The sequence below is a fragment of the Salmo trutta genome, chromosome 12, assembly GCF_901001165.1.
Source record: "Salmo trutta chromosome 12, fSalTru1.1, whole genome shotgun sequence".
Classification (NCBI taxonomy): domain Eukaryota; kingdom Metazoa; phylum Chordata; class Actinopteri; order Salmoniformes; family Salmonidae; genus Salmo; species Salmo trutta.
In genome coordinates, this window is record NC_042968.1 from 47,708,850 (window position 1) to 47,722,198 (window position 13,349).

At 46.9% G+C, this 13,349-nt stretch overlaps 2 protein-coding genes across 4 annotated transcripts in view; both read left to right on the top strand.

Annotated features, from left to right (window-relative positions):
• The window catches only part of LOC115203660 (Golgi apparatus protein 1), a 69,309-nt gene extending 60,828 nt beyond the window's left edge, over nucleotides 1-8,481 (top strand). Inside the window, exons 23-24 of one of the 3 annotated variants that reach the window (XR_003880218.1) lie at nucleotides 243-1,691; nucleotides 8,184-8,481. Coding sequence is in view for 1 of the 3 variants with exons in the window: in XM_029768566.1 (XP_029624426.1) it covers nucleotides 243-410 (168 nt within the window). In the remaining 2 variants the exon portion in view is untranslated. Of the gene's footprint in view, nucleotides 1-242; nucleotides 1,976-3,811; nucleotides 5,248-8,183 lie in introns of those variants that run through there. The other 2 variants (XR_003880217.1, XM_029768566.1) reach the window with 2 other exon arrangements.
• Nucleotides 8,482-11,946: 3,465 nt separating this feature from the next.
• Nucleotides 11,947-13,349, top strand: part of LOC115203662 (pyruvate dehydrogenase phosphatase regulatory subunit, mitochondrial) — a gene marked incomplete at its 3' end in the record, with an annotated part of 29,787 nt that continues 28,384 nt past the window's right edge. The window contains 2 exon segments of the mRNA XM_029768568.1: nucleotides 11,947-12,110; nucleotides 13,020-13,307. Of these exon segments, the coding sequence (XP_029624428.1) occupies nucleotides 13,033-13,307 (275 nt within the window).

A 13,349-nucleotide genomic window follows, 5' to 3' on the forward strand; every position in this document is an offset into this window, starting at 1 on the left:
TGACACCCCCCTCTAATAATTCCCTCTTTCCCCCCAGGTGATGACCCCCCCCCCTCTAATTATTACCTCTCTCCCCTCCAGGTGGCGCCAGCAGAGGGGTTCTCAGACCTTGCCTTGCAGGTGATGACCCCCCCCTCTAATTATTCCTTCTCTCCCCCCAGGTGGCGCCAGCAGAGGGGTTCTCAGACCTTGCCTTGCAGGTGATGACCCCCCCCTCTAATAATTCCCTCTCTCCACTCCAGGTGGCGCCAGCAGAGGGGTTCTCAGACCTTGCCTTGCAGGTGATGACCTCCCCCTCTAAGAACTACATCCTGTTTATAATCTCCCTGGGGGTGATTGTCCTCTTCCTGGTCGGCCTGCTCTGCGGACGCATCACCAAGAGAGTCACCAGGGAACTGAAGGACAGGTAGAGAGAGGCGGATGAACGGACCTCCCTGGGACGAACGGACCTCCCTGGGACAGACGGACCTCCCTGGGACGAACGGACCTCTCTGGGACAGACGGACTCCCAAATGATACTATTGCCTATATAGTGATCTACTTGTGACCAGAGCCCTGTGGGGGTCCTTCATACCCGGACCTGACATCACAGAACAATGTCAATGTTGTCGCCTCTTTGGTCCACTTCATCAACTGGCTTTGTGTGAGAACTAACTCTATAGGTCTCTGGTCAGAAGTATTGTGAGAACTAACTCTATTGGTTTCTGGTCAGAAGTCTTGTGAGAACTAACTCTATAGGTCTCTGGTCAGAAGTCTTGTGAGAACTAACTCTATAGGTCTCTGGTCAGAAGTATTGTGTGAGAACTAACTCTATAGGTCTCTGGTCAGAAGTATTGTGTGAGAACTAACTCTATAGGTCTCTGGTCAGAAGTATTGTGTGAGAACTAACTCTATAGGTCTCTGGTCAGAAGTATTGTGAGAACTAACTCTATAGGTCTCTGGTCAGAAGTCTTGTGAGAACTAACTCTATAGGTCTCTGGTCAGAAGTCTTGTGAGAGAACTAACTCTATAGGTCTCTGGTCAGAAGTATTGCACTATGTAGGGAACAGGGTTCCATTTGGTTGGCAGAAACAGACTCTCTTCCAAAAGCCCAGCTAAAAAACGCTAGCCCTGGCTTGGCCCAGCCACCTCCGCCCCGCCCGCCACCCAGAGCCCCTGTCTGTCGGTCCACCCGTAACCAGCCAAGCTCCACAGTGCCAGAGAAGCCATGTTAGGACCCCTCCCCACCCCCACCAGAACCTGATCCACTCAACTACTACTGAGAAGGTGCCCTGAACCACCACCTGAAGAAGGATACTGTTGGTCCTACTGGTCCTAAAACTGGCCCTGGACCTCCTCCTGAAGCAGGATACTGTTGGTCCTACTGGCCCTGGACCTCCTCCTGAAGCAGGATACTGTTGGTTCTACTGGCCCTGGACCTCCTCCTGAAGCAGGATACTGTTGGTCCTACTGGCCCTGGACCTCCTCCTGAAGCAGGATACTGTTGGTTCTACTGGCCCTGGACCTCCTCCTGAAGCAGGATACTGTTGGTTCTACTGGCCCTGGACCTCCTCCTGAAGCAGGATACTGTTGGTTCTACTGGCCCTGGACCTCCTCCTGAAGCAGGATACTGTTGGTTCTACTGGCCCTGGACCTCCTCCTGAAGCAGGATACTGTTGGTCCTACTGGCCCTGAACCACCACCTGAAGCAGGTGAATGTTGGTCCTACTGGTTGTTTGTTTGTTTGCAGCCTTATTTATTGTTTACTAATAATTGATTCAGAGTTTTTATGAAGTGTCTCCTATCTGGATAACCTGGTCTAGTCCAATGGGGGGGATATACACACTGAAAAATAATAACCAAAAGTTTGGTTAGATATTATCACCACATTAGATAATACAATGGCTGTATTGGCACTCTTTATCCTATGGGCCCTGGTCAACAGTAGTGTACCCTTTATCCTATGGGCCCTGGTCAACAGTAGTGTACCCTTTATCCTATGGGCCCTGGTCAACAGTAGTGTACCCTTTATCCTATGGGCCCTAGTCAACAGTAGTGTACCCTTTATCCTATGGGCCCAGGTCAACAGTAGTGTACCCTTTATCCTATGGGCCCAGGTCAACAGTAGTGTACCCTTTATCCTATGGGCCCAGGTCAACAGTAGTGTACCCTTTATCCTATGGGCCCAGGTCAACAGTAGTGTACCCTTTATCCTATGGGCCCAGGTCAACAGTAGTGTACCCTTTATCCTATGGGCCCAGGTCAACAGTAGTGTACCCTTTATCCTATGGGCCCAGGTCAACAGTAGTGTACCTTTTATCCTATGGGCCCAGGTCAACAGTAGTGTACCCTTTCACCTATGGGCCCAGGTCAACAGTAGTGTACCCTTTATCCTATGGGCCCAGGTCAACAGTAGTGTACCCTTTATCCTATGGGCCCTGGTCAACAGTAGTGTACCCTTTATCCTATGGGCCCTGGTCAACAGTAGTGTACCCTTTATCCTATGGGCCCAGGTCAACAGTAGTGTACCCTTTATCCTATGGGCCCAGGTCAACAGTAGTGTACCCTTTATCCTATGGGCCCAGGTCAACAGTAGTGTACCCTTTATCCTATGGGCCCAGGTCAACAGTAGTGTACCCTTTATCCTATGGGCCCAGGTCAACAGTAGTGTACCCTTTATCCTATGGGCCCAGGTCAACAGTAGTGTACCCTTTATCCTATGGGCCCAGGTCAACAGTAGTGTACCCTTTCACCTATGGGCCCAGGTCAACAGTAGTGCAACCTTTATCCTATGGGCCCAGGTCAACAGTAGTGTACCCTTTCACCTATGGGCCCAGGTCAACAGTAGTGCAACCTTTATCCTATGGGCCCAGGTCAACAGTAGTGCAACCTTTATCCTATGGGCCCAGGTCAACAGTAGTGCACCCTTTATCCTATGGGCCCAGGTCAACAGTAGTGTACCCTTTATCCTATGGGCCCAGGTCAACAGTAGTGCACCCTTTCACCTATGGGCCCTGGTCAACAGTAGTGCACCCTTTATCCTATGGGCCCAGGTCAACAGTAGTGTACCCTTTATCCTATGGGTCTAGGTCAACAGTAGTGTACCCTTTCACCTATGGGCCCAGGTCAACAGCAGTGCACCCTTTATCCTATGGGCCCAGGTCAACAGTAGTGTACCCTTTCACCTATGGGCCCAGGTCAACAGTAGTGCACCCTTTATCCTATGGGCCCAGGTCAACAGTAGTGTACCCTTTCACCTATAGGCCCAGGTCAACAGTAGTGTACCCTTTCACCTATGGGCCCAGGTCAACAGTAGTGCACCCTTTATCCTATGGGCCCAGGTCAACAGTAGTGCACCCTTTCACCTATGGGCCCAGGTCAACAGTAGTGTACCCTTTATCCTATGGGCCCAGGTCAACAGTAGTGCACCCTTTATCCTATGGGCCCAGGTCAACAGTAGTGCACCCTTTCACCTATGGGCCCAGGTCAACAGTAGTGTACCCTTTATCCTATGGGCCCAGGTCAACAGTAGTGCACCCTTTATCCTATGGGCCCAGGTCAACAGTAGTGTACCCTTTATCCTATGGGCCCAGGTCAACAGTAGTGCACCCTTTATCCTATGGGCTCTGGCCGTTTCAGACGCACCCAATGTATTTTAGCAGAATCAGAGCAGCTCACCTTTCTCCCCCTGGAAGCCCCCTGGAAGCCCCACAGGGCTTTTCTTGTTTGTCAGTCCACCCACTATGCTGCTGGGAGAGGCACCATAGAAGGTATAACTCCATGTAGACCTAGACAAATACTTCTTCATACTGTTCCTTCATCACTCCACCAGAGATGACCTGTCTCTGTCTCCTGGACTAACTGGAAGAGAGGAGCCTTCATCACTCCACCAGAGATGACCTGTCTCCTGGACTAACTGGAAGAGAGGAACCAGTCCTTCATCACTCCACCAGAGATGACCTGTCTCTGTCTCCTGGACTAACTGGAAGAGAGGAACCAGGGCTGCCCCATACCTTGTAGGAATTAGGAAGTACACTCTGGTGTGTGTGTGTGTGTGTGTAAATAATCTATTTTTTGTCACTGTACAGATACTTAAGTGATCTTAAACCTTGACTATAGGGGCATATTTCCAACCAGGAGGCTTTTGGGAGACAGTCGGATCTGTGGATCTTTGTAACTAAGGTCTTTGTACATCGCAGAAATTATTTGCAGTCGGGGCAAGACCCCCCCCCAGAGCCAAAACCATGACCCTAAGACCCTGGTCATCTCTTGGTCGGGGCAGAACCCCCCCCAGAGCCAAAACCATGACCCCAAGACCCTGGTCGGCACTTGGTCAGTGCAGAACCCCCCCCCCCCCCTGGTCGTCACTTCGTCGGGGCAGAACCCCCCCCCCCGGTCGTCACTTGGTAGCACAGCCACAAAATCACAGTTATCGCTCAATTTCTCTTCGTAAAGTTTGATTTGAAAACTGACCTAACCCGAATCTTAACCACAGTGCTTAACCCTAGCCTTAAATTTAAGACCAAAAAGCTCATTTTTGTTTTCATGAATTTTTACGATATGGCCAATTTTGACTTTTGTGTTTGTGGTATCGAGTGACAGATCCTATCCCAAACAGTTCAAGACATGGGCTGTGTCCCAAATGGCACCATATTCCCTTTATAGTGCACTACTTCTGAGCAGAGGCCTGTGGCTCCCTAATCCCTACCTAGTGCACTACTTTAGACCAGAGGCCTATGGCTCCCTAATCCCTACCTAGTGCACTACTTTAGACCAGAGGCCTATGGCTCCCTAATCCCTACCTAGTGCACTACTTTAGACCAGAGGCCTATGCTCTGCAGTATAGGCACTAGATAATATGTTCTGCTGATGACCGTGACCTTGTGCTACGTACAGGTTCATACAGCACTGTGTCGGGATCATCTGAAATGGCACCCTATTCCCTATTTAATCAAAGCCCAATGTGCCCTGGTCAATAGTAGTGCACGACAGAGGGAATAAGATGCCATTTTGGGACACTGACCAGTTGGTCATGTATGTGCCTCCTTTAGTAAATGCTAAAGTTAAAAACGTCATATTGTACAAGAACAACCAATTGATGTTGTAAATATGCTTCTTCTGCTAACTGAGGTGGTTGTTGTGACTGTGATAATGATGGCGTGTCAGGACAGATTGAGGATGGATGCTTTAGACCAGAGGCCTATGGCTCCCTATTCCCTACCTAGTGCACTACTTTAGACCAGAGGCCTATGGCTCCCTATTCCCTACCTAGTGCACTACTTTAGACCAGAGGCCTATGTCTCCCTATTCCCTACCTAGTGCACTACTTTAGACCAGAGGCCTATGGCTCCCTATTCCCTACCTAGTGCACTACTTTAGACCAGAGGCCTATGGCTCCCTATTCCCTACCTAGTGCACTACTTTAGACCAGAGGCCTATGGCTCCCTATTCCCTACCTAGTGCTGGTTGTTTTGACTGTGATAATGATGGTGTGTTGTTCAGGGTGTTTTTTTCTATTGTGTTTACGTCCAGTGTCTCTCCTACAGTACGTGGGTTCTGTTATAGCTGCTAGCTGGTAACATTGAATAGAGAAGTGGTTCTGTGTCTGTACATAAACGGCCAGCCCTATTCCCTATTCCCTATTTAACTGCACTACTTTTGACCAGGGCCCTATGGGTCGTGGTCAAAAGGTAGTATGCACTATGTAGGGAATAAGGTGCATTTTGGGATGCTTCCTCAATCTGTCCTGCTCCTCAGAGGTCAGGGGCCTGTTGGGATCCATCCTCAATCTGTCCTGCTCCACAGAGGTCAGGGGTCAGGGGCCTGTTGGGGTCCATCCTCAATCTGTCCTGCTCCTCAGAGGTCAGAGGCCTGTTGGGATCCATCCTCAATCTGTCCTGCTCCTCAGAGGTCAGAGGCCTGTTGGGGTCCATCCTCAATCTGTCCTGCTCCACAGAGGTCAGGGGTCAGGGGCCTGTTGGGGTCCATCCTCAATCTGTCCTGCTCCTCAGAGGTCAGAGGCCTGTTGGGATCCATCCTCAATCTGTCCTGCTCCTCAGAGGTCAGAGGCCTGTTGGGGTCCATCCTCAATCTGTCCTGCTCCACAGAGGTCAGAGGTCAGGGGCCTGTTGGGATCCATTCCAATTGAAGTTGGTCAATTCAGGAAATAAACTGAATTTCCAATTCAATAATTTAAATGATTTCTAAAATAAACTGAAAAATGAGAAGCTATTTATTTCAAAAGTTTTTCCATCTTTTAATTAGGAATCAGATGGTGTTAGAGTGGAGGACGGGGGGGGGGGGTTCAGAAAGGTTTTCCATGTTTTAATTAGGAATCAGATGGTGTTAGAGTGGAGGAGGAGGGTTCAGAAAGGTTTTCCCATATTTTAATTAGGAATCAGATGGTGTTAGAGTGGAGGAGGGGGGACACCACCTGTGCTCGTGTTGAAAAAGTAAAAGTATTTGGTTTTAAATATACATAAGTATAAAAAGTTAATATAATTGCTAAAATATATTTAAGTATCAAAATTAAAAGTATAAATCATTTAAAATTCTTTATATTAAGCAAATCAGACGGCAGCATTTTCTTGTTTTTTTTAAATGTTATTTACAGACATAATTTACAAACTAGTGAGTCCACCAGATCAGAGGCAGTAGGGATGACCAGGGATGTTCTCTGTTTAGTGAGTCCGTCAGATCAGAGGCAGTAGGGATGACCAGGGATGTTCTCTGTTTAGTGAGTCCTCCAGATCAGAGGCAGTAGGGGTGACCAGGGATGTTCTCTGTTTAGTGAGTCCACCAGATCAGAGGCAGTAGGGATGACCAGGGATGTTCTCTGTTTAGTGAGTCCTCCAGATCAGAGGCAGTAGGGAGGACCAGGGATGTTCTCTGTTTAGTGAGTCCACCAGATCAGAGGCAGTAGGGATGACCAGGGATGTTCTCTGTTTAGTGAGTCCTCCAGATCAGAGGCAGTAGGGAGGACCAGGGATGTTCTCTTGATAAGTGTATAAATTAGACCATTTTCCTGTCCTGCTAAGCATTCAAAATGTACTTTTGGGTGTCAGGGAAAACGTATGGAGTAAAAAGTACATTTTCTTTAGGAATGTAGTGAAGTAAAAGTTGTAAAAATATAAAGTACAGATACCCTGAAAACATTTTACTGAAGCACTTTACACCACTGGTGTACATTGAATGTGTATTTTGCATTTTGTGAAATTATTTCGATGTGATATGAAAGTAAAGGGGGTTTATGTCTCTAGAACCGTATTGTAATTGAGAATCTGATTCATGTTTAGACGGAGTATTTGTCTGTTTTTGGCTTCCAGAGCCAGTCTACCTCTGAAAATAACATAATGGCCTTGGACCTTAAAGAGTTAACCTTAGGCCCCTTTAATAAGAGGTCATCTTGGGTTAGAACTGGGCCCTGTTGTAAATCTGGCACCACTACCACCATCCTCCACATCTCAACCCTGGAACAGCGTGAAACGAGGGGAGAGTTCTGGACACCGAGGCCCCTCCTTGAGACTGTTTGGACTGCATGAGAAGGGTCACAAAGCACCTCTGCTCTCCAGAGGCTGAAGAGGACACCTCTTACTGCTTCAGAAGCACTAGGACGTCCCGCTCTATTCAATTTAAATAAAAGTTTGTCCTTCCTTCCTGTCTGGACTATTCAATTTAAATAAAAGTTTGTCCTTCCTTCCTGTCTGGACTATTCAATTTAAATAAAAGTTTGTCCTTCCTTCCTGTCTGGACTATTCAATTTAAATAAAAGTTTGTCCTTCCTTCCTGTCTGTTTTTTGTGCGGTTTGAAGTGAGACTTCTTTGAAACAGACTGATGATGACCAGTTTTGTCATATTCTTTGTGTATAAAGTTATGGATGTGCTATAATTTTTTTCTGAATATTGAGATTTTACATTGTTTTTTTTGCTGTACAGATGAACATTTTGTCAATTTAATAAAATTGTCTGCGGATTTTTTACATCATTGCGTCCTCATGTTGGGTATTTCAGAATGACTGTTGGTGTCATGCGATTAGAAAAGCAATGTATTTCCAACAGATGTTTTTAATTGAAGACAACTGGATAAGAGCAGGCTCTCCCTTTCCTCATAACTGGCACAATATTAATGTATCGAAACAATAACAAATGTGGCCATTTTTTTATGACATTTTACTACGTACAGTAATGACCAAATGACGTTTCAGGAAGATCCGGTTCACGCAGCGACGCAGCGATGGGAGCGGAAACATGACCTCCGGTCCTCCAGCAAGAAGAAGCGAGACGTTGCGAGAATAATGGCCTGACTGGCAATTTCCCTTCAAAATAAATGTCCCCGCAATGAAGATGGTGAAAAATAATTTAAAAAAGGTCGAAGTTAGTTACTGTTTATGGGGAAATGTTAGCAGATTTTACAATTTTGTTTAACAATATTTTAAAAAAAGATAGCATTGACGTTATTGTTAGCAGCATTAAAAGTAATGATTACTACATAGTTGTCATGGTAACAGTAAAACAAAAAATATTTAACCCTACAATTAATAATAATATTTATAATATTATTGGTATAATTGTAATCAACTTTAGAAAACACTTTAAAATCCCATTGTTAATTAGCCTATTTGCATTAAACGATGTTCAGTACATTTTTCATATTGGATATTTTATTTATTTTTATTTAACCTTTTATTTAACTAGACAAGTCAGTTAAGAACAAATTCTTATTTACAATGACGGCCAAACCCCAACATTGCAAAACACTTTGTTTTAATCAATTATTTGGTGACGTGAATATATTTAGTGTAGTTTTATCTAAAAAGGATAACTTTTTTAAATGTTTTATAAATTCACCACTGTTGGCACGACGTGTACGACAGCGTGTTCCAGTTCCCGCCAATATCCAGCAACTTCGCACAGCCGTTGAAGAGGAGTTGGGGACAACATTCCACAGGACACAAATCAACAGCCTGATCAACTCTATGCGAAGGAGATGTCGCGCTGCATGGTGGTCACACCAGATACTGACAGGTTTTAGGCAGTGGTGATTTTAACATGTATATCTTTGGTGGGGCAAACTCAAAAAAATGTTTGATGCATGCCAGCATAGCTACTACACAACACTAAACAGTACATGAATTGCACTATAACAGTGATAAATGGTGCCCATAAACTGTTAGGACCTTTACATGAAGCTGTCCCAACAGCAGAGCTTTCTTGTCAGCACCATGGAGTGAATCCTTACCACCGCTACATCTGGATATCAGCAGAGCCTTGTCTGGCAGCGAAACAGTTCATTCAGCCTCATTTACTGCCTTTTTAAAAATACATAGCTGATATGGCTGCCTCGCTTAAACAAATGTGGGTTTCTACTGACAATTGAGATGTACAAACTATGGCGTAAGGGAACGATGAGCGGATAAGAGGCAATCCGTAATTTCGATTAAGACAATGAGCTAGGACGGACGCAGCCAATATAACTATCTGTGCAGCACTTTTGAAATGTACAGCGACAGAATTCAGAACATGGGATGTTCATACAGTATTCTCCCTGTACACCAAGTCAGAACCGTAGGATAAATAAAGGGGGCATATAAGTAGACAATGAAAGCTCTTACAATACTCGATGATGACATTTCTCTAAACAGGCTACATAGGCTACATGTGCACCACCAAGTCAGAACAGTAGGCTAACTTATGAGGGGGGAAGGGACATATCTCCCTGGCATATTACATCATTTATGCAGCAGAATCCAATATATTTTTGGACTCACCTTGTTGTGCTGTGCTCACTTGAACAGGAAGGTGGCGCAGCGGTCCTTCTTGTGGGCAAATTTTGTCATCAAAGTCTGGCATTCTCTAGATTTATGGTGTTTTCAAAAACAACTGGGAACTAAAAACATAAATTAAGGTGGAATCTTGACGTCAGTGATCTTCAGGTCGGCGCTCAAGAAAGAGGCCCAAGTTCCCGAATTGGAACTCCGAGTTGGATTCAAAGCGTATTTTCCCAGTCGGAACTCGTTCCCGGCGCAACTAGAGAGCATTACCAACCCCTACGCTCTGTATTTTCTACCGGCTGCCCCTCCACCACAGAAAGCACTGAGCTAGGCTGAAACACCTGTATATTCCTCTGGCTGCCCCTCCACCACAGAAAGCACTGAGCTATGCTGAAACACCTGTATATTCCTCTGGCTGCCCCTCCACCACAGAAAGCACTGAGCTGGGCTGAAACACCTGTATATTCCTCTGGCTGCCCCTCCACCACAGAAAGCACTGAGCTGGGCTGAAACACCTGTATATTCCTCTGGCTGCCCCTCCACCACAGAAAGCACTGAGCTGGGCTGAAACACCTGTATATTCCTCTGGCTGCCCCTCCACCACAGAAAGCACTGAGCTGGGCTGAAACACCTGTATATTCCTCTGGCTGCCCCTCCACCACAGAAAGCACTGAGCTAGGCTGAAACACCTGTATATTCCTCTGGCTGCCCCTCCACCACAGAAAGCACTGAGCTGGGCTGAAACACCTGTATATTCCTCTGGCTGCCCCTCCACCACAGAAAGCACTGAGCTGGGCTGAAACACCTGTATATTCCTCTGGCTGCCCCTCCACCACAGAAAGCACTGAGCTAGGCTGAAACACCTGTATATTCCTCTGGCTGCCCCTCCACCACAGAAAGCACTGAGCTATGCTGAAACACCTGTATATTCCTCTGGCTGCCCCGCCACCACAGAAAGCACTGAGCTGGGCTGAAACACCTGTATATTCCTCTGGCTGCCCCGCCACCACAGAAAGCACTGAGCTGGGCTGAAACACCTGTATATTCCTCTGGCTGCCCCTCCACCACAGAAAGCACTGAGCTGGGCTGAAACACCTGTATATTCCTCTGGCTGCCCCTCCACCACAGAAAGCACTGAGCTATGCTGAAACACCTGTATATTCCTCTGGCTGCCCCACCACCACAGAAAGCACTGAGCTGGGCTGAAACACCTGTATATTCCTCTGGCTGCCCCGCCACCACAGAAAGCACTGAGCTGGGCTGAAACACCTGTATATTCCTCTGGCTGCCCCTCCACCACAGAAAGCACTGAGCTATGCTGAAACACCTGTATATTCCTCTGGCTGCCCCTCCACCACAGAAAGCACTGAGCTGGGCTGAAACACCTGTATATTCCTCTGGCTGCCCCTCCACCACAGAAAGCACTGAGCTAGGCTGAAACACCTGTATATTCCTCTGGCTGCCCCTCCACCACAGAAAGCACTGAGCTATGCTGAAACACCTGTATATTCCTCTGGCTGCCCCGCCACCACAGAAAGCACTGAGCTGGGCTGAAACACCTGTATATTCCTCTGGCTGCCCCGCCACCACAGAAAGCACTGAGCTGGGCTGAAACACCTGTATATTCCTCTGGCTGCCCCGCCACCACAGAAAGCACTGAGCTGGGCTGAAACACCTGTATATTCCTCTGGCTGCCCCTCCACCACAGAAAGCACTGAGCTGGGCTGAAACACCTGTATATTGGAGATGCCTTACTCAAGAAGCAACCATGTTTGTATGCGGCTTTATTAACTCACATTTCAATGTTTTTTACAAAGTGATATGTGACGTGTTAATGTCAAAATTAACATGAAAAACATACTATTTTAAAAATTTTTGCTCGACAGGTGGGTCTTAAAACAGGTGGGGCTCACCTGCCCTGAATGACAGGCCGCCACTGAGTATCTGTGACCAACAGATGCATATCTGAATTCCCAGTCATGTGAAATCCATAGATTAGGTTCTAATGAATTTATTTCAAATTGACATGATTTCCTTACATGAACTGTAACTCAATAAAATGGTTTTAAATTGTTGCGTTTATATTTTTTTCTTCAGTGTATATTCATACGTGTGCAAATTTTCATCATAATTATTAATTTACAAAATATACTGGACGAAATTATTATTCTGAAGGATTTGGAGAAACGGAAGTAGTGTTTTTGTTGTTGTCCGTTTCACGGCGGTGTAAATAAACAATGCAGTTTGTTTGTCCGAAGACGGTCTGGCTGGAACATTCTGGTACCGTCGAAGGGCAGGACTGAAATCTGCTTCAACACTAATAGAGATATCCTTCATTACGTTTTCCAGTGGAGTGAATCGGTGAGTTTTGCTACCTAGAATATGGGACAAATGTCACAGAAAAAAACGGTTAGCCAGTGCGCAGCTAGCTAGCCAACAATGGTAATGCTAACTAGCATTATCATTAGCAAGACGAATGTCAGAAGAAGCAGGGCGCTAGGGTATTACCAATGTAAAGACGTTTAGATCAGGGTTGTTCTCCTTGGGGTGAAGGTCGAACACAAGCAAACTTCAGATTTTACAATTGTCATTAGCAAGAAGTGATAGGAGTTAAAGTTGTCATTGAGCCAGCTGATCAACTAACGTTAGCTAAAGTTAGCTAGCTAGCTAGCTGTAGCTTGTTTTGAAAGACAGTACGCACGTTAGCTGTGGTAGCTGGTACTCAAGTCTGCATACACGCTAATGTTACGGATGGCTATGATCCTCCTGGCCTGTTTGTGTTGTGATCCTCCTGGCCTGTTTGTGTTGTGATCCTCCTGGCCTGTTTGTGTTGTGATCCTCCTGGCCTGTTTGTGTTGTGATCCTCCTGGCCTGTTGTGATCCTCCTGGCCTGTTGTGATCCTCCAGGCCTGTTTGTGTTGTGATCCTCCTGGCCTGTTTGTGTTGTGATCCTCCTGGCCTGTTTGTGTTGTGATCCTCCAGGCCTGTTGTGATCCTCCTGGCCTGTTTGTGTTGTGATCCTCCTGGCCTGTTTGTGTTGTGATCCTCCTGGCCTGTTTGTGTTGTGATCCTCCTGGCCTGTTTGTGTTGTGATCCTCCTGGCCTGTTTGTGTTGTGATCCTCCTGGCCTGTTTGTGTTGTGATCCTCCTGGCCTGTTTGTGTTGTGATCCTCCTGGCCTGTTTGTGTTGTGATCCTCCAGGCCTGTTGTGATCCTCCTGGCCTGTTTGTGTTGTGATCCTCCTGGCCTGTTTGTGTTGTGATCCTCCAGGTTCCTCCGAGCCATGCACTGCAGCTGCGTACGGAGCTCCAGAGCTCTGTCTCCTGCCCTGCTCCCTAGGCTGCTGTCCCATGCAGGATGTTGGGCTCCGGGGACTAGGCCTAGGGGTCTCTGGAGCTCCCCCCGGAGCCTGGCCTCGGCTGGAGAGACCGCGCAGCCCATCCCCTTGCCCAGCCAAGCCCGGGTGGTGATCTGTGGAGGGGGCATCGTAGGGACGTCTGTTGCCTATCACCTGGCCAAGCTGGGCTGGACTGAGATCGTGCTATTGGAGCAGGGAAGGTAAGAGGCTAAATGATGTGGTCTGTTTACAAGAGGGGGGGT